General features: G+C 40.0%; 2 protein-coding genes across 10 annotated transcripts in view; one reads left to right on the top strand and one right to left on the bottom strand.

Annotated features, from left to right (window-relative positions):
• The first annotated feature begins 998 nt into the window (after positions 1–998).
• LOC125329948 (very-long-chain enoyl-CoA reductase-like) lies at positions 999–27,042 on the top strand. 3 transcript variants are annotated; one of them, XM_048312515.1, is made up of 14 exons: positions 1,011–1,060; positions 6,572–6,691; positions 10,440–10,490; positions 10,963–11,014; positions 11,321–11,365; positions 12,661–12,764; positions 14,851–14,966; positions 15,076–15,181; positions 19,622–19,694; positions 19,786–19,829; positions 21,192–21,249; positions 21,766–21,854; positions 22,851–22,896; positions 22,998–27,042. In XM_048312515.1, exons 1-14 carry the CDS (start codon positions 1,034–1,036, stop codon positions 23,123–23,125), a joined length of 1,059 nt encoding a protein of 352 aa, XP_048168472.1. In that variant the 5' UTR covers positions 1,011–1,033; the 3' UTR covers positions 23,126–27,042. The 3 variants fall into 3 exon arrangements, with proteins under 3 accessions (XP_048168475.1, XP_048168472.1, XP_048168474.1); XM_048312517.1 differs by having other exon boundaries at positions 22,771–22,896; positions 22,998–23,085; XM_048312518.1 differs by lacking the exon at positions 6,572–6,691 and having other exon boundaries at positions 999–1,060.
• Positions 24,169–27,042, bottom strand: part of ABCA4 (ATP binding cassette subfamily A member 4) — a 77,905-nt gene continuing 75,031 nt past the window's right edge. For all 7 annotated transcript variants that reach the window (XM_048312508.1, XM_048312512.1, XM_048312513.1 and 4 more), the window contains 2 exons: positions 26,473–26,722; positions 24,169–25,597 (listed from right to left, as the gene is read on the bottom strand). In XM_048312508.1, coding sequence (XP_048168465.1) covers positions 25,475–25,597; positions 26,473–26,722 — 373 coding nt within the window. In that variant the 3' untranslated portion in view covers positions 24,169–25,474. The remainder of the gene's footprint in view (positions 25,598–26,472; positions 26,723–27,042) is intronic.

Below are 27,042 nucleotides of genomic sequence, written 5' to 3'. Positions count from 1 at the left end.
AAGCATTAATTTTGTTTCCTTTTTCTTTAGCATAAAAATCCAGAATTTCTAACCTGGCCCAAAAGTTAATTCTCCAGTCTTGGGGTTAGCTTGGGAAGCAGTGTCTACCTCCGTATTTGCCCATATTTATGCTACTAATGAATAATGTCCTGTTAGGTCTTTCTGATCAGCCTTCTGGCTTTCCAGTAGAGGCCTTTTGGTGAAATTTATTATTTTATATTTCATTTAAGTAGCTTTGATGGTTATAGCTCTGTGAAAGAAGGTTAAACTTTGAGATAGCAGAAGGTTTTCAAACAGTACATAGCATAAATCTTTCTGTCTAATGGAAATTTATGGCAGTGAAAAAGCAATGTTCCTTTGTAGCCTGGTAGATTTTGCTGATATTTAATTACCTTAGCTCTTAAAAAAAAGATGCCACGTAATGAAGACTGCATGAAGGAAAAACAGTGTCAGCTCTGTGCTGCTTTATGCCATGCATGTAATCCTCAGCAGTGGCAGGAACACACGCAGGAAAAGAAGGGATCTCAGCAGAGTTCTCATGTCAGTCCAGTCACCGCTTAGACATCAGGTAAACTATCAAAGAAAGGGGGATGCTGTCTAGCTCATGATCAGTTGTATTTTTGCAAGTTATCTCATTAAGATACTTCAGCTCTTTAAAGAAAAAAAAAAAAATTCCTGCAGTAATTCTGTAGTGCTCGAAGAAAAATAAATCACCCTTCTGAATGAAATGCCTCTGAATCGTCACTCCCAGCAGCCGGTGCATATTGCTCTTCTCTCGCAGTTTGTGAACACCGGGAGCTGCAGAACTTGGCGTGCGCGAGGTGCCGGCGGTCCCGCACTGCTGCGGCTGCCCGGGGTACCGCCGCCGGCTCGGCAGGCAGCGCTGCCAGCAGCCGCCCACCGGCACGGCCGGGCAGGGGCAGCGGCCCCGGGCGGGGCGGGGGGTCCGGGCGGCGCCTGATTGGCCGCAGCGCGGGGCCCCGCGGAAGGTGCCGCGGGCGGCGGCGGGGGCGGCGCGGCGGGTGCCCGCAGAATGGGCGGCAGAGCCGGCTTCTTCGAGGTGGGTGCGGGCGGCGCCGGGGGCGGGGGGCGGCTAAGGCGAGGCGAGCGCGGGCTGGGTCCCGCAGCGTCCTGCCGCCGGCGGACGGGGCTGCCCGGGATCCCAGCGGGCTCCTCTCTCTTCCTCCTCCATCTGCATTGTAGCACCGGGGAGCCGGAGCCATCCGCTCCCGGGTCTGCCGAGGGAAGTGACCGCCGCCGGAGCCGGGCAGAGGGGCCCGGGGGAGCAGGCTGCTCCCCCGGGGCTTTCTTGGGGCGAGGGGGCAAAAGAGGCTGCCGCCCGCCCCATCCTCTCCTTTCCCGGGCACGTTCCCCTCGCCGTTCCTGATCCCCGCGTCCCCGGTGTTCCTCGGACGTGTTCCCGGAGAGCGGGGCGGGGGGAATCCCCGGGCTTCCCGGCGAGCTCTCGGCGGTCCGCGGAGGCGCCGGATCAATGGCTCTGGGCTTCTCGCGGATCCTGCCTAGGGCAGCACCGCGGGCAGCCTGCGCTGGGTCTGGCAGCGCGTCCCAGCCCTACGGAGAGAGCGAGAGCGAGGAATGTTCTCGGTACCTTCTGTCCCCAACTTCTCGGAAGACCCCGCCGGCAGCCGTCCCGCACAGCCTTCCGGCCCGCTGCAGGCGTGGCCGCGGGCGGCAGCGCCCCTGGGCCGGCTCGGCTGGGCTCGGCTGGGCTCGGCTCGGCGGCAGGGAGCCGGCGGGAGAGTTGGTGCCCTGGCCAAGAGGACGGCTCCCGGCGCGGCGCCCACCCCCCGCCGGGTAGGGGCGAGGGGCCTGTGCTAGCACGGAGCGCTCGATCTTGCGTGGGGAACGAAAAACGGCCGGGCGGAGTTTAGTACAATCAGTTCTTTGTGCTTACAGAAAGCGCAGAGTAACGCGCACCTGGGGAGCGTCAAGGGTAACATCTCATCCACTTACATAAACAGCCACACCGACTCTTTGCTAGAATTAGTTAGGCTGGCTAATACAAAAAATGTTAAGAGCGACTTGTATTACAAAACAGGTCTTTACAAGCTAAATGACAGCAATACTGAATGTGTTTCTGCCGGCTTATACTTGAGTTTCTCAATCACGACGTACCTAAAAAATATGCACAGGAGGGGGGACGTTCCTCCCCCCGTGCAAATTACAAAGCAGTTGTTGTTATAACACAAATAGAATCTAAAGCCGTCTGAAAAACGTCTACTCCTTTAGTAACTTACCAAGACCTAAAAGTTCAGGTTTTACTTTTCAAAGCTATAAAAATGATCTGGACATCACAATTCAGCAAAATAAACTGCTTATAGCTCTTTTGGGTCGGAGGTAGGCACCTGCACCATGCTTTTTGCTCAGCAGTGTTGACTTCCCAGGGTTTTTTTAGGAAAAACAACAAAGCTTTTCACTGCCTCATGGATTTCTACCGGTGAGGTAGAACTCAAATTTTTGTGAGATCCAAATGCAGGAGCAAGCACATGTGTAATACCCTCCTGATTGCCTGCAGTTACTTCAGGTTTGCTCTTCTGCCGCAGACTTATTTGAACTCCCGAATAGCACTAGTTACTGGAAGACCTCAAAAGCACGGACATCATTATTGTTACCTGATTTTGCAGATGGGGAAACACATAAAAGTTGAATGACCTGCTCAGTCTCACTACGCAGAACAACAGCAGGAGATCCAGGTCTTTTGAGCCCTAAATCAAGATCCTGTGTTTAAGCAACACTAATCCAAACTCAGTATGATTCACGAATTTACATGTCAGCCTTGTATGTCTTAGTCCTTTTCTTTGTATAGCAGATAATGGGTGGAAGCAGATTTGCCCAGCTCATCCAGTGTGTGAGCTGTCTCAGGGGTAGGATGTGGACAAAGACTACCTAAGTAGCACTGAGCAGTGCTGTTGCCTATTGCTTTCTGCACTGTTCTCCTTGATTTGCTTTCTGTTATAAATTCATTGACTTTGAATTCTGAGTTGCATTTCCCCACCACACATTTAAAGCAGAGCTATGTCTGGAGAGAAGGTGAGTGTCTCACTTCTCAACTTGAGCGTTCCCTGTTTGAGGAACTGTATGAATTTGTACTTTCTCCTGTACATTTATAAACCATTTACCCTTTACTATTCTTCTGTGGTGCTTCCTGATAAGAATCACAAAGCACTTCATAATCACCAAACTGTCATGTTTACTTCAGGTATTGGTATGTCTCTACTTTCACCTCTTTTTTTTTTAATCACTTATCACTAATCACTAGCTCAGAAGAAGCTTCTCAAGGACAATTATAAATAAATATGCGTATACTTGAAAATACTGCACCTGATAATTTGAGGAGATTTAACTCCAAAGACTGAGAGATGTATGATAGAGACTGATATCTTTGGGAGTGCTCATTTCTCTTAAGTTGCACAGAGAACAACTCTTCTGACCTGTTTGAGATATGTTTCAGAGCTTGTGATACTGTTTATCCTAACAGTGCTTGTTTTCCTCCTTTTCATACAAGGAATATGACATGCTCAGATGAAAATGTCTCCAGTAGAGCTCTGAAGTTAGGCTAATGAATTGTACTATTTCTTTTTACCTGACAGGTTTAGGTCTTCAAAAGCATTTAATAGAAAGAAAATAGTATGGTGTTCTGACTTCCTAGTGGAGAGATCCTTGAACAAATATATTCATACTTCAAAAAATTAGTGTCACAAGAGCCACAGTTGTGCTTTTGCTTCCTTAACTGGTTTGGATGGTAAGTGCCTTTTGTGAGCAGTGATACCCAAAAATATTTTGGAATCTTCACTCCCTGATGATAGATTGAACGGACATGTGCAGTACAGTTTAAAAGCAATAATATACTGGCCTCCCTTGTTGGCATTTAAAGTTCCCTCCCTCTTGTGTCTCTGATGAAAACCGTCTGAGTGTAAGGGGGGTAGTGACTGCTGGCTGGCTGGCATGGCTGAGATGTCACAGCTCCTGTTACAAAGGCTTCTCCCTCTCAGAGTTATGCTGTCTAAAGCCTCGTCAAGTAAGAGCACTGAGAGCAAGTGGTAAAAGCAGGACTGCAGAACATTTCAAGATGCTGTATCCTCCAAGAATTGCCAGAACGACAAGGCCCCATATGAGATATTTGAACAGTCATTTAAAGGGGCAACTGAAAACTGCCCCGCTGTTTGAAGACATCTGCTCTGTTTTCACAAGTAATGCTAAAGATTATGATCACAGAAAGAGATGAGATGACAGGGCAAAACATTATCCCTTTCTCTTCTCTCAGCACTTTTCCACACACTTACCAATGCTAAAACACTCAGTTGTGCTGTTTACTTAAAACACAGCAATTTGTCTTTTTTCTCTGTGAAGCTTGAGAGGGAAACTTAATTTTGTATAGGAGAAGATTATAGTAAAACATTAATTGGCAGAAAGTACCTGGAACTACTCAGAATTTGACGGCTACATTTGAAATTAAAAGTTGTATATTAGAAAAAAAATGGGCTTCTTTGAAGTTTATTTTAAAAAAAATTAATACCAGTTTTGTAAGTTCACCTGTCTGTATAAGGTCTCTAAAATTCCCAGGGTTTCCAGTCTTCCTGCTCTATCAAAAGACAGCAGACCCATCCTTGATGCTGCGAGGTAAAAAACAAAGAAAAAAGAAATCTCTCTTCAGTTTCTTCAATTCCATGTCAAAAGCATACACTGTATATACATTTTGACATCTCTACACCAAATTATGCACGAAGAGTAGTAACAAAACTAGAAATACTGAAGTTTGATAATGCAAGTCACAGTGGTGATACAAAGATATGATTGTGATTTCACAAAGAATTTGTATAACTCTTCTGCCTGAATATTGTCTTGGTAGAAAGCAATCACCATAAACTAAAGCCCCAAGGCAATGAATATTCTCTTGCACAAAGAAAAGGCTGTGCAGTGGTGTTGAAAAACCTGGATGTCTACTTAGTGTTGAGTCAAAGCTGGCTCAGGTTCTCAGATGGAGGCACTCCAATGTGTTTCATAGTGACAGTGATACTCCGTGAATGATGTGACTTTTCACTATGCCTGGGAAATTGGCAACATGCAGCTCTGTGTTAGCCAGTGTAAGTAAATACGCACTGAGTCAGTATTAACTGGTGGAGGTTCTTTTTCATCTTGTGTATGCTCTTGAAAGATCTCATAAAAGCTGGAAAGTTTTCATAGACTTTCAAGAGCCAGAATTCACTGTGAAAGCCCTAATGGCTCTTCCCTTCTTGAAAATAAACCAGCCTCCCACTCCAAGTGAATTTTTCCTTCCTTACTGTTCTTGTGCTGACTCATTTTATCCCTGTCAATTATATAAATGGATTTGTCTTTCTGAAGGATGAGCATTTGTATCTCTATACCTGTTATTATCCTTAGGCCCAGGTCCACAAAGCAACTTAGGTTTTGCCATGTGTTTGGGTTAGGCACGCAGCTCCAAGATCAGATAAGACAATTTGGTCAGGGTATCCAAGTTTACTTCAACTCTCATCTCTTTGCTGTGTGGTATCCCAAAAGGCATCTGCTGTAGAGAAATACTGAACAGAATTACAATGGAAGGGAGCAGTGATAAAAGGAGCCTAGAGAGACAGATATTCAGGCTTTCTCTTTGGTAGGAGAATGCCCTTTTCACTGAAGTCCACTCCTGTCCCCTCTCCTGCCTGTACTTTTTGGTCTGCCTGTGGGAGAACTGGGGAATGGAAAAAGATATTCTAAAGCAATTTTCCCTCTTCCTGACAGTCTAATTATTACATGTAAAGCATGAAGAACTAGATCATCTCCTTTGCTGACAGTTTAGTTTCATTCAGAAATAATCTAAATGCTGTGCACTGTGCTGACCTTGGGATAAAGATGCTTACTAGATCAATGTCCTCAGGGATTTAGATGAGAGCATGTCTAACTAACAAATCGGAAACAGGTGGAAGAAATAAAAATGCAGTATGAGTGTCAGCACAGGTCAAACACTGGTGCTCACTGGCTTGCATAAGAGCAGAACTTAGGAAGCTGAGGAGTAAATACCTAGTGTATCTCTTGTGAACCTGTAAATGTTAGACATCTAAATTCTACAAAAGTGAAAATTAATTTTAGAAAACCTTTTGAGTATGGACATCACTCTATCTCTTCTCTTTATACACAGTGAAATAATGCAATGAGATTCTAGTCTCATGAAATATGAGCCATTGCTTTAGAGAGGTATGGCTTTTCTTAACTGGAGTACTTGCAGAATAAGGTTCAGCAGTCTACAGGTAAGATGTGAAATTTTGCTTCGTGGTTGAACATTTGCCTTGGTTCTGGTTTGGGAATTCCTCTCATAGCATATGGCTAAGCTAGGAGACTCCCTGCCTCAGGACTGTTTGCACAGGTTTAAAAGGCAAATGGATAAAGTAATTGAGGAAAGAAATCCATGAAAAGTTATTAAATACATAGGCAGCACTTCTGGTGCAGGAGAATCAAAATTACTGTGTCTGTCTCTTCCCTTTCCCTCAGTCACGACATTTTTGCCCTGTTTTCTTACTTTTTCTGAGTCACTTGCTGCTGGCTGTTTCAGAAAGATCCAATTCTAGATGGATCCTTAGATGCACCCTCTGCAACAGTTTGTACCTTTCTGTGGAAGAGAAGCTTCAGACCAAGAGCCAATTGTAAAGCAGCAGTACAAGCAATTTTCAGTGTAAGTACACTTACAGCAGTTTCCCTTTGACTTAACTCTTGACTTCAAGTCTTGATATGTCCTAGTGCGAGATCACACTAAGGCATGCTTACTTCCTTCAGGAACAACACAATCTACCAGAAAAGTCAAAGGAGATAGAGAAAATGAGTAATTCTATAGGAAAAATGTTTAGAAAGATCAGTTAGGACTGTGGTAACCACTGGATTGGTTTTTTAGAGTTAAATTCAAAGAAACTTATTTATGTAAACATTCTAACAGTTCAGGGAGAATTCATTCTGCATTATTCTTTCTCAGACTGGTTGGTTCCTATACTGTGAAATAAACTTTTTTTTTTTTTAATGAGTACTTTCAAAAGAAATCAATACAATATATGCTTATGTGCTTATAAAGTCTCACTCAAGTTTACTCAATCTGCTGATTATAAATTGTTTCAAATTAGACTTCTAAGATGCACTGACATGATAAATGTGTCAGTATTTCCATAATAGTTATCACATCATTTTTGAAGATCTGTTGATCCTTTAGCACTTGATACAGCTTTAAACAGCAGGAATTCCACTGACTATATTTTTGTAATCCTATTACAGAGACACTGCATCTTAAGAATTTTTTTAAACATTTTCCTCAGCTGTTTTTCCCTTATGAATACTTTCTCCTCTTTTATTTTACCTTTTTATTTTCTGAATAAACATTTAACAGCTGAATGTACTTTTCTCTGCTTATATTGTATATTGATTATTCTTTGCCCTCAACTTGTTCTAAACATTAATAATGAAGATTTTTTCTTTTACTAATGACACTATCAATCTTTAATCCTTATGCAATAAAACAAATTTGTCTTCTAAGCATCAAAGATATATTTCTGTAGTCACTTATAAAACAGATTTTAACATCTTGCACAAATCTGCCTATTGATTAAGTTCTACTCAAAGTAGTCTCAGAGAAGCCGTACTTTAAAATGTTGTTAAAAATTCACCAAATAAGTGGACTGTAAGTCTTACTGCACTAATGCAGGCCAACAGTTGGTGTCCTATTGTGCTAAATGCTTTGAAAACACAATGAAATCAAAGTTCTCTGAGCCAAACAATTTATGTTTAAAAGAGATGATACCCATCAGTAAGTGTTCCAAGAGCAGATTGCTGGGTATCTCAAAACTGTTGCCAACCAATACATTAACTGACTTGGTGCTGTGCCTCAAGGCTGGAAACACTGTGTTCAGTGCTACAGTGCTTCATGGGATTGGCCAGGATGTTCAGGAAAGACCATTTCTTGCTTTGGATCAGGCTTTTCTGTTCCTTGTGCAGGGAACATCTACACTGGGGGATGTTCTGATAAATCTAAGAGGCGTGATAGTTGGAGGAGACAGTCACCTTGCTTTCACTCTGTTGCACAATTTGCTATGGACTGTAGTGGAATCTAAAGCGGTGTTCTGGCATCCATCATTCTGGAAAGGGAAAGAATGTTTGATATTTGCTTAGATCTTGATAGTAATTGAAAGTAAATGAAATGTTTGAAGTGAAAAAAAAAGAAAAAGAAACATTGAGCAATTTAGGTTGAAGGAGCCTTCTGGAAGTCATGTAGTCCAACTCCTGCTCAAAGCAGATACAGCCAGATCAAATGGCAATGGGTCTTGTCCAGTCCAGTTTTAAATGTCTCCAAGGATGGAGATTTCACATCCTCTCTAAGCAACTTGACCTAGCTCATGGTGAAAAAAATTCCTTGTATCCGGATTTTCCCGTATTGCATCCGGACACATTCCCTCTCGCCATTATCTCTGTGCACCTCCAAGAAGAGTCTGGATCCATCATCTCTAAAGGCTTCCTTTAGGTATTTGCATGGACCAGTATAGGCAAGTATGACAGTTTGGCATTTGAAAGAAACATGCTGGAACAGAACCAAATAACAGTAAATAACATCTTGGATGATTTATTTGTTTGTTTTCCACACTGATTCTAAAGGTTCACAGAAATTTCTGTACAGCCAGTCCCATGAAAACCACAGAGTGAAAGAAGAACTCTGTAATTTTCAGTCTGGCCTTGTGCATAACAAGAATAACCCAACTAAAATACCATAGGCAGCGGAAAGATAGTTAAACCACTCTGTAATTGACCTCGAGAAGATCTCTCTAATACAACCACTGAAGGCCATAGATTAAAACTGCCCCTGGGGCATTCTGATAAAAATTGTATGTATTTGGGTTGGGTATGGAATAGGAAGGACACTGCTAAAAGCATAGGCACTGCTGCAGTCTGTAGGGCAGCTCAGTGCTATTCATTGACAAAAGAGGTTTGAGATAGACCAAGGGTTTCAATAGTCCTTGTAGCAACTTGGCATCAGAAGGGACAAAAAATGGTGTACAGCCCCCTCCCTGCCTTGTACTTGTTCTGTGGACTGTAAGTGTCAGAATGGTGTATTTCAAGAACAGTCTTCTGGGAAAGGAATCCACTTCATTTGCTTTCCCATGGAGATTTCACACAAACAGACATTAAAACTTGAAATGTGTGTTATTTTAAATAGGAAAAATCAAGGGAAAACATATCCTGACAATCCATCACATACGTGTTACATCTCACGAAGGAGGAACAGCGTTTCCCTCCCTTGATACCCCCTTAGAGCTTACAGTGCACAAGTAGAACATGTCATGGCATTAGTAGCCCTTGTGGAGGTCAGATTTGATAGGTGTGGCTGGAGCTGAAGTGCTCCTTTGCTGCGCCAAAGCAAAAAGAACCCTTTGGGACCAGTGAAACAAGGAAATAAGATACTCTAACCAAGTGATCTCTTCAAAACCACCCTCTGAGAAAGATACTGGACTATGACTCCTATTTTTAGTGAGGAATCATATTTAAAGTCTAATGTTAATCTATTCTCTTGGCCAGTTAATATCAAACATAATTAGTGCTAGATGTTTATATAAAAACCCCAACAACTGCAGTGAGGTTTTGGGAGGTGGCTGCAACTGGGCTTTGACATGTCTGGGGATTTCTCTGCTTGGCTGTTGATCAAAATCATAACATTTTGCCAAAGTGCCATTTGATTGCGGAAATAAACTATTCCTTCCTTTTCAGAGCTGTAGCTAAACTACTGCTTGGAATATAAAATGCTAATATGTAGTTAATAAAACAAGTGATCTAAGAGGCAAGAGTAATACTAAATATTCCTATCACAAAGGCTTAAGGGTTTGTGAAGCCCAGATATTTAGCTGCATTTGTTCATTATGTCCACCAATATTTTCCACTCTCCTTACAATTAAAATATTCTGGGAACAATACACATTAATCTTTAAGCTGTATGTACTCAGAATAGTTGCTTACATGCATACGTATTTATATATATACACGCATTTAAATTTTTTCTCAGACTGTCTTTCTAGTTTTATGAATCATAAAAGTACTGTTCCTTAGGGATTCCTGTGAAACTTCTCTACCCCTTACTTGTTCCTCTTGCTCTAGCATAAGAAAATACCCACGATCACTTCTTTGATCAAAAACATAACTACTTCTGCTACTGAATATATCCAGGAAGACAATTCATTTGGCTTTTTTTTTTTCCCAAGCTGAGTGCTTCTGGAACCTGGCTGTGATTAAAGCTGTCTCTTGAGTACATCAGGAAGGTTTTTAACACAGTTTACAGATCAGAGAAAAAGGGTGTCTCACTCTGAGAGTCACAGTGATTATGAATTTGGGAATCAACTAAGGGTTTACAGATTATTTAGCCAATAATGATTGATTATCATTTTGTGTCCTCTCAGGTGGAAATCCTTGATTGGGAGACAAAGAAACAGCTATGCTTCCTAGATAAGGTAAAACAAAAATCTGTTTAATAGGTGACTTTTTTAGAAATTACTAACTTTTCTTAAGTAGTGTTTATGAAGTGTATTTAGTCTCCTGGTAGCCTTTCCTTGGCCATTTGCAACGATTATGCTAACTTCATACTGACTACGTTGTACTTCAGCCCTTTTCCAGAAGGAGCTTTTGGCCAAAAAGGACAACTTCAGTTGCTTTACTAAGAGGGTGCCAGTTGTGTGGTACTCAGAAGCCATCAAATTGCCACTGCTGTAGTAGTAACTCTTGATCACTGCTAGAGAATCTGCCTCTGAAACAGGTGTCAAAATTTTTTTTTGGTGTCAGTTCTTTGAATCCTTCATACCAAGGCTAGACATCTAGAAATAGTTACATCGTCTAAGTCACATTTCTATTTGGCTTAATAGACTTACATGTAGTAGTTGTCTTTCAGAATATGCATCTTACATTTACAATATTTTTGTTGCCTAGGTGGAACCAAATGCTACAATTAGAGAGATCAGATTGATGTTCCATAAATTATGTGAGTATAACTTCCGCAGCAGCTTGCATCACATCAGAATATCCAGTACATAAACAGGAAAGAAATACATAATTTGAAACATGATAGACACACACATAATGCTGATAACCTGTGCATGAATGTGATCACAGTGAAATTGCAGTTAATTTATTTCATCCTATCCTGATACATCTTTATATTTTTTTCTGCTGCGTAAATTATCACCTATATTAGTGTTGAAGTTCAGCTTGTTATATTGTGTTCATTACAGTAGTGGATGATCTAAACTGAACATTGTATATCACACAATTCTGTATGGTCTTACAGATCCTCGGTGGTATCCAGCAAGGCAGTCAATAAAACTTGATCCAAGTAAGTACTTGTGAGGTCAGGAGGAACTAAACTCTGAGCAGGGGCCTGGCATGAAAGGTGTACTTAAGGCTATTAGCACTTAAGAATCAGTTTCCAGCTATGTTAATTAGCACTATGAAGGCTGAAGAAAATCCAGAACAAATACAATTCTTTGGAAGTAAACACAGTTCCACCCTGGTGTTTGGTAATTAAGTCAGGAGTTTGCACATTGTTCCAATGCACTTTCTAACTATTGAACACTGTTGCTTTCCAAACAGGCAGCACAGGATCTAGATACTCACTTCCCTTAGCTGCAGTGAAATGATCTCCATGATGATGCTCAGCTTGGAGTACCAAAAAGGGCTGTGAGTTTGAGCTATGAATTTACATAATCCTCTGCTGTCAGACAGGAGTTACAGTTCTTTTGAGGGAAGCTAATGCAGAACACATTGCCGTGGACGTAGCAATTGCTGACAGCTGGCTGACTTCATTAATACAGTTGTAGGTATTGCTACTAGAAGCCTCTTAACGTGGCCTGAGTGCACAAAAGAAGGTCTTAATTGCCAAACTGTGTTCATCTTAGCTAAAATGTAGCACTTTCTTCCTTTGCTTTCATTAAAGATAATTTTATTTAATAAGTCCCTTGAAATTATGCTGATAAAGATTTACTCACTGTGTAAAATCTATCCATGGAAAACAGATATATGATTATCTTGTTTCCTTCTTTGAAGGTCTCCCTTGTCAGATTCCTCTATGAATTTACATAGTGAGACTTGCCATGAGAAAATGCTGGCCTTCTGGAGATTCCTCCAAATCTAGGCATTAAAAGGTCAGGTTTTGTGAAATCACCTCCTAGCTGGTTGGTTGGGAAAAGAAAGCCAATGAAAATTTCTATAGGAGAGTTTTCCGATCACATCTTATCCTATCTTCTGTTTGATGATGAGCAATGAGAAGTGCAGAAGAGAGAGGAGAGAGACAGGTGCAGCTGACTAGGAGGTCACTGTACTGTGATAACGGGCATTGACCCATCAACAAATTCTGCTGTTAGCAGCAATGAAGCAAGTCTATTAGACTAGGCAGGCACATAGGACTGAGAATTCTCTTAACTGTTTTGGTGTGAATAGAGGATCCATGCTTATATGTGATTACAGGGATAAATAAAAATTAAGTATAAATATTCTTAGTCTGTTTATTGAGATTCCAATAAACCCACATCACATCAAGGAGTCTCATAGATTGGTTAATGCACCATATAAAGCTAGTATGCTACCAAAGTGGACTTGAATTTCACTAAGATGTAATTCTTTCCTTCTCAGAAGGAAAGTCCCTGAGGGATGAAGAAATCCTGCAGCACCTCCCTGTTGGCACAACTGCTACCTTATACTTTAAAGATTTAGGGCCACAGATAGGATGGACTACGGTGAGCTCTGCTTCAAGTCTGAGCCATTTTAATGGCTAGTTTTCCATAGTTAATCCTTACATCACTTTTTGTTTCTCTCCAATATTTCTGCATGACGTCTGCTCTGATAGTGGATTCAGGCAATGAATCCTCATTGCTTCAGTTCATTTAATAAGGGAAAGCCGTAACAGTTTGAATGCCTATTTAGTTCCCTGAGAGAGCAGCAGTGCCTGCTGCAGAGTAGGTTGGCTCCACATAACTAAGATGCAGGTTGTAAAATGGATGTCTGCTGCAAAATCATTAGGAACTAGGTATGTAAATGCCTTTGGCAATCTGCTTCACAGGACCTGTGTACCTCCTGACAAAATTAGGATTATACTTCTATGAGTTTGTCCTACAAAGAGGCATGGGAGTAACTTCACATGTCAGTACTTGAAGTGACTTCAACAATAAAATGCATAAAAGTAAGATTAGTTGCTGTCTGCATGTGACTGTGTCCCAGGATGCCAGTGACAGGCTAATGACAGCTGATAATTTCTGCAACATTAGCAGCCATCCACAAAGACCTTGCATATTTACTGTCTTAGCTCAAATGCAAATTTTATCACAACTCACTTGGCAGGCAACCCAGCACTGCTGTTTATGCAGTGAGGTGACCAATGACCCTCCCAGCTCTCTAGAAGGTCCTTGCTGCACAGTATTACACTAGTTCCAATGAACAGCACAACATCAAGGGAAAAGTACCTTGTAATTTAACGGCATATTTACCATTTATTGGCTATGAGACATTAATAAAATCTTGTGTTGATTACAAATAGCAAAGACAACATTAATAGGAGGTAAAATTAAAAAAAAAATGTTCTGCAAGACTGAGTCTTCTCGTCATTACTTTAGATGCAATGCTGATGAATCAAGCAGCTATTACTCAATCCAAAAAGACAGGAATACAGGCAAAACCTTCTAATGGCAGTGTAGACTTCCAGACACACGTGCATTAATTTATACCAAAATATCACAGTGCAGAGTAACACCAGGCTTCTGTCATTTCATAATCTGTCTTTTACCTTCTACTCTCCCTGCCCTCCAAGGTACTTCATTCAAATATAAGACAAGAAATACTTCAGTATTATCAAATCAAAAAGATGAACTTCTCATCTGCAAGCAAACCCAATCTTTGCCAGAGAAAATGCTGATCGTAAAAGAAGTCAATAACCCAACTTTTCTGAATATCAAAACAACTCTAAACACACTAGAGAACTGGGATTGTTTGGGTTTCTTTTTTTGTTTGGTTTGTTTTGTTGTTGGGTTTTTGTTTGTTTGGTTGGTTTTTTTGTGATAGACGTACAATCAATTTCCCTTCTTTCTCCGTAAGTGAGGTATGAGCCTGCCTTCCTCACTTAAAGAAGTGTGGAAAATTCAGCTATTAATATTTGTTCAAAGTTAACTTCAATTTAAAGTGATGTTCCTAAGAAATACACACCTTTCTGAAATGAAATCAATTTCGAGAATAGCTTCTTTGGTTTCTTGTATTTTTTTTTTCTTTTTATTTTCCTCTTAGTATTCCAATTAAAGCTCGTCTGAACATAGAATGAAATTATTGTTTCCCAGGACAACTGCTGTGCTAACTGTTCACACAGATGGGGTCACTGTGAATACTTACGAGCTGTGTTTCCAGTTTAAACAAAATTCATTCAGTAGAAGCAGAACTCCTATTTCTCAAGACAAATTCTTCACCAAATTTCCCTTTAAACCAAAATAAAGCAACAGTTTTTGAGTGCAAGAGAAGGGTGAGAGCTGCATAAATGTAACATGCATGCATATTTGTCATGATCTCTGGGCTTCCGTTATTATCTTTTCATACCTATACTGTGTCTGCTGCACTGGCAATGGCTCTTTGAATGCAACTGAGGCAAATCATTACAAAATATTTATGTGCATGGCTACCAGTTTCATAGCCCAAGCCCAAACCTTCTACTCCCTCCCTGCCTCTCTTAATGCCATCCTGGATGCGTGGAGGTGTTTATCCCACTGCATTACTTATCACAAAGAAACCAAAGCAAAACCATCATCTAATTCAGCTGTCTAATTATTTTCTCTCTTTTTGCAGGTGTTTTTGATAGAATATACAGGCCCATTGTTCATCTATTTTCTGTTTTATTTCCGCATGACTTTTGTCTATGGACTGGATGAGAGGTTTACATCAAGTCCGCACCCAGTAGTTAAGTAAGTTCGTTTGCAGGCCTGAGCAGTATTTCATGTAGTCTTATTCCAAATGTCTTGCCACACTTGATTTTTTAAGCACTCTTAAATGCTTTTGTCTTGCTGTTTCTAGCTTGGCATGTATCTGCCATTCTTTCCACTACATCAAAAGGTTGATTGAAACAGTATTTGTTCATCGGTTCTCCCGTGGGACTATGCCACTGAGGAATATTGTGAAGGTAAATTGTGTCAGAATCTATCCATAGCTGCTCTTACAAATCCAGCCTAGCCAGTCTATGCTCTGCCTCTGCACCACAGACTTTTTTGTGTGGCTTTTGTAGCAGCGCACAGCAAATCTCACCCATAAAGCTGCAGTTCTTTCAGAAGATTTCTTAATGTCACTATTGTATAACCCACATGCTGTCATACTGTTACTATTATAGAAGTGTCATTACTTTTTAGAATTTTAAACCTTCAGCATACCCTTCCTTTTCACTCAGCTAGCTCCTTGGGTGTGAAGGTTTTAGTAACAAGTTAACTTTAAAGGTAGCACAGGCAGGCACAGTGGTGGGAGAGCTGCTTTTTTTTTTTTTTTTTTAAATATTTATGTAACAGTCATTGTATATCTGCTTTGCCCTTAAATTTCTCTTTGTTGTTAAGGAACTGTTAATTTACCTTTGATCTGCTGCAAAGCAGCTTAGTTGTTCTACATTTTCTTCTCCACAGGAGCATTCCCTAATGTCACCAGTGCTGCTGTGGCACAGAGCAGGTGTTGGGATGCAGGCTCTGTTTCTTGGGTGTCTGAGAAGTAGTACAGTGACTGCATGGTTATGCATAGGCTGTAGTTATTTTACAAATGTTTGCAACAGAGTACACACTAGTAGTCAAAGGTACACCATATTCTAAGGAAGACCAGAGATTATCAACTGGAAGAGCATTTGGGAATTTTAACATTTGGGATTTAGACAGTTCCTTGTAATTTGCACCATGGCAGTGATACTTCTAGCAGCTGAAGCTCTACCTTGTGGCTAACTCCTTACAGCTGTCCAGTGGCTCTGGTCCTTTGGTGATAGCTTCATGCTTTCAAAAAGGGAAGGTCTGTAGTGGAGCAGTGGCCCTTCGAAAGAATCCTCCCCAGAAATTTATTGAGCTTTCTGCAGCACAGGTTGTTAAAAGGTTCACAGATCTTGTTCTTGACACAACAGATCTTGCAGATCTCTTGTTCTTGACACAACAGTAGCTAATGCATGCTAAACAGCAGATAAATGAGCAACTTTACCTTGAAAAAACAATCAGTGTGATAATTCTTTTTCTCACTGCCATCTCTGACAATACTTGCTCCTTTCAGACCATACAAACTCTTGTTGCTAAAATTGACATTTGTACCAGTCATTCTGATCATTCTGACCTCTTTTCCATCTTCTCAGGTTGGTGGTGCTTGCTTTCATCTGTAAAGTTGCTCACAGTTCTTATTCTACCTGCTTAGCAATGCTTGGGTTTGATTTGCTTTTATAATTTCATTGGCCTCGGTGGTGTTACTCCAAAATTGTGCCAGTGTGAAAAATATCACACCCTTTTTAAGTTTTTCCATCACATAAAAGTGGTAGACAAAGCTTCTTGCTTTCAGTGTTTGATCACGTACACAGCAGATACAGATAGCTTATTTCCTAAGTGCAGTGGAATGCTACATGTACAAGAGACACTTTAGTTTCAATAAGCAGAAGTCTGAGATGGGAATTGATGAGAGGTGTGATTTTAATCCTTTTTTCCCAAATGAAACTAGGAATAAATTATGCCCTACAATGGAGCAGCTTCACCAAAAGCAGTGCATACTAACATAGTATAATTTTTTCTAAGATGTGATTTTTCTAGGCATGGACAGGTAGAATACCTGCTTTATCTGGACCTAATAACTCCTTTAGGGTGAATAAGATAGGGATAAATACAAAAATTGCATGGTGATAAAGGAACTAATTAAAAGAAAGACAATTATGGTTGTGCCAGAAAAGGATCTGTCAGACCTTTAATAATAGGGAAGTATCAGTAGAATTCCTCAAAGATTAGTCTCATGATTGGTCTTTCATGGTCTTTCTTTACCCATGAACATTTTCGTGAGTAAAAAGAAGGGATATCATCACTTTGTAGAAAAACATCTGGAGGAAAGAAAACATTAGATCTAAATAAATACCGTTTAAACCAGAAGACAATATAAGAAGACAAACAGAAGGGTACATGCTGGTCATGAATAAACATAGGTAGGACATGAAGAACTAGAGATTGTCAATTGCAGTAGAGAAGACAAAAATCCTAACCATAAGTTTGGGAACTTAGGAATAATTTATTTATGAGATCCCTGCAATATCTGAACTTGACCCACAGCATTATAAGAGATTGTTGTAAAGCTTTATTATTCAAGAGTCACAGAAACTCTTTCTTTCTTTCAAGCGAGTTTATGAAGGCTGTATGTTCCTATCTGAACCTCACTGGAGGCATTTGTATGAGCAATAAGGATTCAAGTGGCAGCTGGACATTCACAGTGTTACTGCTAAGGTCCTTACCAGTGATAGACCCCACTCATTTTAAATCTCCTTTTCTTATAACTGAGGAATACTCTTGCAGTAAATCATGTTCTTTGGCTGAATAGTACTTGTTCAGTTTAATTACATGTATTGCTGGGGACTGAGCCACAATAATTCATTTATTTAATTTTTCTTTACTGAAATCCATTGCCATATGTTCCATCCTGTGCCAAGCCCTGAAGCTAGGAGAAGGTTTTTCTGAAGATGCCATTCCAAGATTACAAGAAACTATTTCCACCTAAGTTTGTACAGCAGTTATTAAACTGTAAGTGCCAGTTGAAGAAGCTAGTGTTAGGGAGGAAGCAGTAGTTTATGGATAGGACACTACCTATATTGGCCCCCACTGGAATCACTCTTTTGGTTCTGCTGCATTTCCTGGGGGAAAATGAAGTCATCACAGGGAAGTTATTTAATTTTCTGCTCATTTGTCCCACCTGATTTGTAATTACTGGTTAATAATTTGCTCTTTCTCATCAGTTATCTCTTATATAATCTCAGAGCAAGGACATACTATGTGCTTGTATTACAGCATACCCAAAAGGGTGTCCATTTTGTCTGAGGTCTCTGGGCACTGCAGTGGTTCAATTAACCCTGAGAAGAAAGTGGAAATGCAACTGAATGTTTGATACAACTGTTTGTGGCAGATGAGGGGGCACCAGCATTTTCAGAAAAATGCACCATCAGACACTGCAGTCAGCTAGTGCAGGTTGGAGATGCTGAGGTAATCACTTTTGCAGGGTATTATTGCTAGAAATGCAGTTCTGGTATATACAGGGGGGAAAGACTGCAAAATTCAAAGCAAAAAAAAAAGTTAAACCAGTCAGGACAGTAAAAAATGCAGCCTTGGATGGGATTTTTGCCTGCATGAGCAGGAAAGGAAGCTGTGAAGGAGAAAGCAGAAACACCTAGAAATGTCTAAGGTATAGGAACCTAATTGGAAGGCCAAGAAAAAGAAAGGACCAGAGAGCATAAGAGGACCTTTACCAGAAAGAGTAGGAGGATCAGAGTTTTACTCAAAATTGAAAGTAGGATGCAAGGAAAGATAAGGCAAAGAAAAGAAGAGGAGAAGTGGGGAAAGGAAAATAAAGAGCTCAGTTGTGGTCTTGCTGAAGTCCAGGTGATAAACAAACATACCCTAAAACATTAAAAACTGAGGCACTAGGTTGGGTAAAAGAAGACTCAACTGATGAGAGGCAAATGTATTAGCTGTCAATGAGGGTTAAAGTCTGTCTGCAAGAGAATGGCACCTAGAGGTCAGAGCACAGAGCAAGAAGAGGAAGGGGCCAAGAAAGGGCCTTCCTCCCACCTACGTATATATAAGGAGGGAGACAATAACATGTCACCAAGATACCAAAGCAGCAATGAGTCAGAAAAAAACCACAGGAGACAGGGCCAAGGAGACCAAATAAGAGATAAAGATTGTTGTTGTAAGTAGTTTTTTCATGGATGAAGTCTGTGAACAAGCACTGAGATTGGTCAGGAGTGAGTCAGTACATCCATTACTGACAGCTGTGTTATCAGAGTTTAGAGAGTGGAAACTGCATCGCAGGAACACAAGGACAGCAGCAAAAGTGACAAACTGAAGAAATCATAGTGAAAGTGCAGAGGAAAGCATCAGGCAGAAAAAGTTAAGGCATAGACAAGAAAGAAAACTGATAGGGTGAAGGAGGAGAGGACAGGAGACTGGGCAGAGCAAAATAATAAGCAGAGAAGAGAGGACAGTGCCCAGATCTGGTCTTACAGTCTCAGGGGTCAGCAAAACAAGTTTCTCTTGAACATACAGTCTGTATGCACTTCAACTTTGCCCAATGGCTTGCCAGACAAGATAAATTTGTTTTCAATCATATGATCATACTTTCTAAAACTGTTTGTAAACTTCAACAGCTCCAAGATATTTTAGAGGGAATCTTAACTCTAGGAGCACTACTTCCTTTCTGTTATTTCCTGTTACCTGCTCCCACCTACTACACTTAGTACTGAATACTTGTTGTATTATCAGCAAGTTGAAGGATTGTCCAATTCATTGTTATCAACAGTCCTTGCAGTCAATATTGGCCTAAAAGATTGTACTAAAACAAAGAAAAATTGCCTGTTTTTCAGAACTGCTTATATTACTGGGGATTTGCAGCTTGGCTTGCATATTACATCAATCATCCTCTTTACACTCCTCCTTGTAAGTAGCAAAACAACCCTCAATGATTTAAGTATTTATGTATGTACTTTCTGTACTAGTACTTATCATATGTAAACTTTTTTTTTAATAGCTTACGGGAAAAAACAGATAAATTTTGCTGTGATCATGTTTCTGGTAGGTTTCTTGCTCTTTCTATAAAATGCTAAAATATCTTGCTTTATTTCTTCTCTCATATGAGTGGAGGAGTGAGTAGGATAAGCAGATACTTAGAACTTGAACATTTGGGACATACTACTAAAGCTGACCGCTTGCATGCAGAACAGGTAAATCTGTCAGTTTTTAACATGATTTTGTACACAAAGGAATATTTTGATTCAGTATCTATTCCAAGACTAGGATATTAATCTACTGGGATGATCTCTCATAGTCTTTAAAAGTTTGTGACACTGTGTTTAAAAGCCAGTGAGTTTGTTTTGTGAACTGTTTATTGAGTGTTAAGAATCACAACAGATCATAAATCTCAGAGAACTAGCCAACTAAGGAAGTATGTTGCTGATAATTTCCAGTGATAGAGTTTCATTTTGCTGAGCTTCAGAACCTATTTTCCTTATGAATCAAAATTCTTCAGTCACTGTTCATTCTCACAATTCTTAGGAACATTTCACACAAGCAGAAGCAATGCTACTGTAGCCAATAAAGATGTACCTCCGTACAAAGATTTTTCCTATGTATGTGTAACTTGTTTAGAACATCAGCTGTTCACTTGCTTTGACAAACGAATCATCAGTGACTGCAGGATCCCAAAGCAGCTTCCCAAAGCAGCAGATTATGTGAGGTCATAATCTATTCACATTTTATAGAGAGACTCCACAACTGAAAGCACAGAGCTGGAAATAAAACTCAGGAACTTGAGCCACTAGTCATTTACTTTAATAGTTATGCATTGCAGACACTGGAGGCTGTCCATAATCTTATAAGTGGGTCATTTCAATACTCTCTCTTCATAATTGATTGGGGAAGCATTCTTTAAAACCAGTGAAGGAAGCTGGGTCAATTACATTTCATGATTCATATCAATTATACTCTAAAGAAGAAAACTTACTTCGAGACCAAACTGTATCTTCCTTGGGATTTTAATAACTTTGGAGAAACCAAGACTATGCAAATAATTTTTAGATGTTTTTAAAGGCATAAGAATGATCAAAAGATAAAGCAAGTCTCTCCCAAGTTTACTTCTATCTCCTGTGGTTTATTTAGTTTTCAAGGGGATTATGTAAGTAGTAAATTTGATCTTTTGGACATGGAGTCCACATTTTCTGAAAAATATAAATATATAACAGAGTATAATATGGACTCATATTTGAATGGAGATGTTTCATCCTTCTGTCAGCAGTCTTGGTTAGGGATATTTATGATGTTTATAATAGATGATTTTCCTTCTCTTAAATATTTTAAAAGACCCCAGGAAATAACAAAAGAAAGAAAAACAAGTAGAAGGGAAGAACTTTTTTAACTCTGTCATACTTTTTCTTGCAGCTGTGTGAAGCTGGAAATTTTTCCATTCATGTTGCACTCAGTGACCTCCGGAGAAATGGTAAAAACTGCATTATCATTTTTCAGTTTTACAGCCAGTCAGTACTCCTTCAGTTACTCTGCTTCAGGAAAGACCTGATCCTGGGGGGCATTGATACCCCTCAGCTGACTGCTGTGGGAGCACGGGTTGCTCAGCACTGTAAAGATTGGATTCTAAGGGAAATCAGACAGTGCAAGGAATCCGACATCAGACTGTTGAACAGCACTTCTTATCTTACTGTAACCTTTATTGTTTTGGGCCGGGTTGTGTTGGGGGAGCAGTTCCATTGGTTCAAAGTTCCACACTGCCAGTGCCAAAGGAAACAGTGCTGGTACAAGTTATGTTTTGGTGAGCAAGGGAAAGTTCCCTCACAGTTATCCTATTCCTTCTTGTGAGTCCAGAGGACATCCTGTCTTCCCACGTCCTGTTTGTCCCTCTGGCAGTCATGAGACACAGAAGTAGGCAGTTGGGTTGTCTTTACAGGAAACAATATATTTAGGAGTATGAATATTTTGTGATTTGTTTTCTAATCTATAGGATCCAAAACCCGTAAGATCCCATATCCAACAAAGAATCCTTTCACATGGCTGTTTTTCTTTGTATCTTGCCCTAACTATACATATGAGGTATGTATTTTCAAACAAGATGTTCAGATTTTAGTTTTGCTAAATATATTTTTGTTTCTTTTAGAATGTTTAACATGGAAGAAACCTCTGAAACCATTCAGCTCAATACATTTCCCCTCCTTCCCTAAACCCCATGAAATCAGATTGTGGACAGGAATTTGTCTGCTCTTCCTCCCATCCCTTGAGTCAGTACTGATGTGACTAACCTTACACACACAGCCCTGACCCTGGGCCAGTGTTGCTGTGTGGCTGCTAGATAAGACAGATACACTGTAAAGTGGGCAAATTTTACAACCAGGAACAGAGAGATTGCCACTGGACATGTGTTGCAATGGGGGGATGGAGGTGTCTGGTGGATTTATAACATAAGAGCCTAGCAATATCACTGCAGGCAGGAAGATAGTGGTCAGACAAATAGAAGATATTGTGATAGAGAAAACAAGCTGAAGTCTTCTTCCCCATTTTCCTAAGTTACACAACCACTTGTGTTGGTGGTGACCGCTTTAGAAGCTGGAATAGTTTATCATTTCATATTCCTTAATCAGGAGCTAAACTCCTGAGTTCAAAAGCAGATAAAGTCAGTGCAACTCAGTCTAATGTTCATTCTTTCACAGAAGGACAATGTCAGGTTTTAAATTCAGTGGAGATTAACAGATGTTAATGAGAACAGCATTGGGCCTTGGACTATAGAAAGTTACTATTCCTAATACTGATGGAGGTCTGACAAATACAAATTAGGCAGAGAAACAGAAAGGACACTGTTTTAATGCTTAAAATTTTGTCATTGTAATAGCTATGGAAGCAAATATGAAGGTTTTGTTTGTGGTAATAAGGCACTGTTCACCTTTTTGGCTAAAGGTTATTAACAGTAGAAATTGATCTGGCTGACCTTGATTTTTTTATTTACCTATACTAGGACAAGGTTATTTTGATCAATAGAGAGATAAATGCAAATGCTGTCACCAGAAATATTTTAAATTTCCTTGGCCAAAACAGGTGGGGACCTGGATCAGTTTCACTATCATGACTCAGTGTGTTCCAGGTGAGTAATGTTTTGGTGTACTTCAACCTGAAATGATGTCAGCAACAAGGGCATGTTTTAAATCTGATAATGAAATGTATCTTTTTTTCCCTTCCTTCCAGTGGGGTTGTTCACCTTGCTTTGCTTCATTCAGATGACAATCTGGGCAAAGGATAAACATTGCACCTACCTACGAGAATTCAAGGATTATCCAAGTCACAGAATGCCAATTATTCCCTTTTTGTTGTAAGAAAAGAAGGCTTAATTTGAATATTGCAAAGAACTTCAAGAAGAAAAACCTCAAAAATGTCCTGCCAAATAAATGAATTAATTAAAAGGATTTTGGTGCATGTTGAATCTCCACTGCTAAGGGAAATTGTATGCACTTGAAAGCTACACTTCCTTACATTCAAGAATTCTCAACTCAGAAGCACCTTGAAAAATAAGGCTTCGTTGCACAGCTGCAAAAGAAAGCCCCTGCAGTTCACTGTAACCTGACTTAGATTTTTCTGTGCTAGTCTATTTAGATTGATGGATCAGAAATACTGAGAAGTCTGTGCTGAAAAGCAGCTCCAAATTTAGCGGTGGCATTCTGCAAGACAGAAGTACAGTGGAACGAGGACACACCAGCTAACTACTAGAGCTCAGTTCAGCCAGCATGGCCAGCTGGCCTCAAGACAGTTGCATGATCTGCCTTCTTTGACATGAAGAGAGTGTGCTGCCTGGAGGCAGGTGCTTTGTAACAGATAACATTACCAAAGAATATGAATGGTTCTTGGAATAAGGAAATAGGCAATATCTCAAAAACCCTAATTTGCCAAAAGAGTCTGAAATAAGAAGTATTTATAGTATTTGTGAATGAAATATCCTGTGCTGGGGGTTTTTGTTCATTTTTGGTCTTCTTCATTAGTAAATTGCGTGCTAGTAAATAAGATTCAGAAGCAATCTAACCTATGCCATATCTTTGATATCTGGCCTGTTTTGATATAACATCTCCTTATGATACTAATGGACCTTTTACCTAGCATTTTACATCAGGCTTCTTTGAATAGTTTTTAATACACTTTGTAAATACATGAGGTGACTGCGAGTCCTCCGAATGCTCTTCCTCTTTTCGGAGCCAGGGAGAAAAATCAGCTTCATTTTGGACTTCCTGTGTTTTTTTTGTCACAGGATGTTCTGTGGGACTTAGTTGGGTTTTGTGTAAATTTAGTAAAAAAAGGCTATTGAAATCTATCTGAATGACATTTTAAAGAAGCTGTTTTAGAATATGAAGTGAATGCATACATACTGTTTTGTTTCATAATTAATTTATTTATCTTTAATAGATGTATAGAAAGATTTTTGCAACTATTTGTAAGGGTGAAATATGCAATAAATTCTAGACTATATTTTAAAACCAGTTGAAATAATTATGGCAAAAAGAGAAGGCTACAGCTGGTTGCTGAAGTTTCATAATATTTTGTACAGTACAAAGCAAGAGTGTCCTTATAAAAAAAATCTACATCAATTGAAGAAAAAATCTTTCAGCGCAAAAATACATGACCCAGATTTTAATTCTGTATAACATATTTTAGAGAAGATTTCTTAGAAATGGTTAGATCTGGTAGATAACTGAAGCAATACATCATTATGAATTTGTTTTCAGTATTGTTTTTCTGCTGGTTAAACTGTGAACCAGAGGAAAGACCTAAATGTCAAATGATTTCCCACTGAGTGCAGTGTGGAGTACAAGCAGGTTGAAATTTTCCTTCTGAGGAGGTAGAAAGCATATACCCTATTCACACTTTACACCCACCTAATGTCCAGTCACAGGGAAGAGGAAAAATTTGGTCATGTTTAGTAACACAGATATCTTTCCAGGTCTCTACAAGAAAACCAAACTTTTGGCAGATTTGGACATACTCTCTTTCTTTTATCTCCATTTTGACATTTGGCCTCTATTTGAGGCAACTTGAAGATGAGTATGAGATCATTTTAATTAATTTTTTTTTTTTTAAGCGAGTTTACTGTCTGGGTCTGAGATCTGAATTAATTCTTTTCATTCTTGCTGAGACAACCATCTGTTTTCACTGGCAGTCTGGTGAGACAGTGAAGCAATTTCCCAGGACTAGCTTCATCAGCCAGCACTGTTCTTACCTTGATAGTCCTGTGCACTCAGCATGACAGGAATCTGCTTCTAAGCTGGGCAATGCTCTCTGCGTTGGGACCTGTCTGCTGACTCGTTGACATAAGGGTTAAACAAGAAAAATCTGGCAGCCTGAAAGTACCAAGATAGAGAATCCATCTTTGATTTTATTTATATGTCAACAAGGAGGAATGATACTTCTCTTCTTGTATCTTATAATGGGCTTAATATTAGAGGAAGATTTTATTCTATAGCAAGGACCTGCCTTTGACACTGTCAGCATGTAGTGTTACTGGTAGAGCAGTAGAAGTTGGCTGTTGCTAGGGCTGTTGTTGAGAGCACAGTGCTCAGAAAGGTGCAAAAAATCAGTGTAATACTGAGTGTGGGAACCTTTGCTTTACCCTTGCTCTGCTCTGGTATGGCACATGTTTGCACTGTGCACACACTAAGCCTGGAGATTATAGGAGTAGTCTATGCAACTGCCTGCTGGTGCAGAGCAGGGGACACCTTTGCTTCTCGGCTGGCTCCAGCTGCACGTGGATGCAAAGGAATTTCCTCATCCTCCATCTGCTGTTTAGCAAAGTTCACAAAGACCTGTACAAGGAAAGCAGAAAATGTCACCATGTCTTCAACTGAGATGAGTAAGTGGAATGACTGCTCTGCAGGAAACAGAATGAAAGGGGAATCCACAGGCGTCAACTGAACTGAGACACTGTGTTATCAGCTGGGATCATGAGTTCCTCCTTTATTTTGATAAACTTCCTTGCAACTTCCTTCCTTGCAACTTCCTTCCTTTGGATGTACTTGCTTGCAACTAAAATCCTACTTTTTCTAAAGGAGGAGATGGCTTCAGTCAGGTTGTCATGGTTTGCACAGCATGAGTTTGGTTGTGATAGGAAAGAGGAGACAGATTATTTTAGTAGGAAGGTGAAAGGGAGCCAGGAGTGTCTCTGGCAATCCCACCAAAACCAGCTTTGCATATGTGGACCCTTAGTTACTTAGGAAAGCAGGCAGATGGGGCTAATACCCTCTAGCAAGTAGCTGTTTTGAAAACTCCCAGTGGACTTCCCAGGTTTTGTGTGTCTAATTGCTTCTCACAGTATCTTTGACACAACACAGTCCAAACCTCTTATTTAAAATAAAATGCTATTCTCAGCTCAGTCTCATTCCAAATTGCTGACCTTGCTCAGACTGCTGCTCCTGAAGGAATGAGTTGTGTGACTTCTGTCACCTGGGAAATGCTGTCTTACCAGCTTTCACATGGCACCTATTTACACAGGGAATAAATTAGTGATTCATACTGATACACCCTTCTTGATGAGAGGCCTGGGAATCTTCTCTGAGAAAGAGGTGTGAGGTAATTTTCTACTCCAAACAATTTGGTCCTTCAGTTGTGTAGATACATCCCCATTATGTTGCCTGATTCTCACCAGACAGGCTTTCTCCTGGATGGTTTACTTTTTACTCACCTGATCTAACGTTGTTTGAGACACAGAATATTCTTCAATATGCAAATTTTCCTTATTGGAGATTATTAATCGAAAAATCTTAGCCAGAGAGGAAGAGCAAATCTGATACTGCAGCATGTTGTAGTGTTTCTCTCTCTGTAAACTCCCTGGAAAGTTGATGTGTATGAATTGCTCAGCAGGAGTAGTATCTGGAGGCAGCCCAGACTTTCGAGATTTGATTTTCAGGGTGACAATGTAGCCATCTCCAAACCTGGGAAGGACATGTGGATTTAGGAGTTGGATGAAGAGGTGGTTTCGTCATTCAGGAAGGAAATTAGTTTTCTACAGCTATGAAAACAATAACAGTATCTGAGAGATACTGCATAACATCCAGCTTTTTAGGAAGCCCTGTATTTGTCCTGCAGAAGTGGTATGTAGCATAACAGAGTTGAAATGAGATCTGGTCAGATTGTCTAATGTACGACAGAGCTTAACCCAGAAATAGGTCTGGTTAAACATTGAATTGCTTGTATTAAGAATGGTACATGTCACATACACTAAGTTTTCCCATTAAAAACCACCATAAAAATA

The sequence above is a fragment of the Corvus hawaiiensis genome, chromosome 9 (genome assembly GCF_020740725.1).
Source record: "Corvus hawaiiensis isolate bCorHaw1 chromosome 9, bCorHaw1.pri.cur, whole genome shotgun sequence".
Taxonomy (NCBI): domain Eukaryota; kingdom Metazoa; phylum Chordata; class Aves; order Passeriformes; family Corvidae; genus Corvus; species Corvus hawaiiensis.
The sequence above is the reverse complement of the archived record's forward strand: the minus strand, read 5'-3'. Positions and strand labels throughout refer to the sequence as shown.

Coding starts and splice junctions, on each gene's coding strand:
- LOC125329948 (XM_048312515.1), top strand. CDS start 1,034: ATGGGCGGCAGAGCCGGCTTCTTCGAG. Junction 14,967..15,075: donor AGTCCGCACCCAGTAGTTAA/GTAAGTTCGTTT, acceptor TGCTGTTTCTAG/CTTGGCATGTATCTGCCATT. Junction 21,855..22,850: donor GCCCTAACTATACATATGAG/GTATGTATTTTC, acceptor TGGCCAAAACAG/GTGGGGACCTGGATCAGTTT.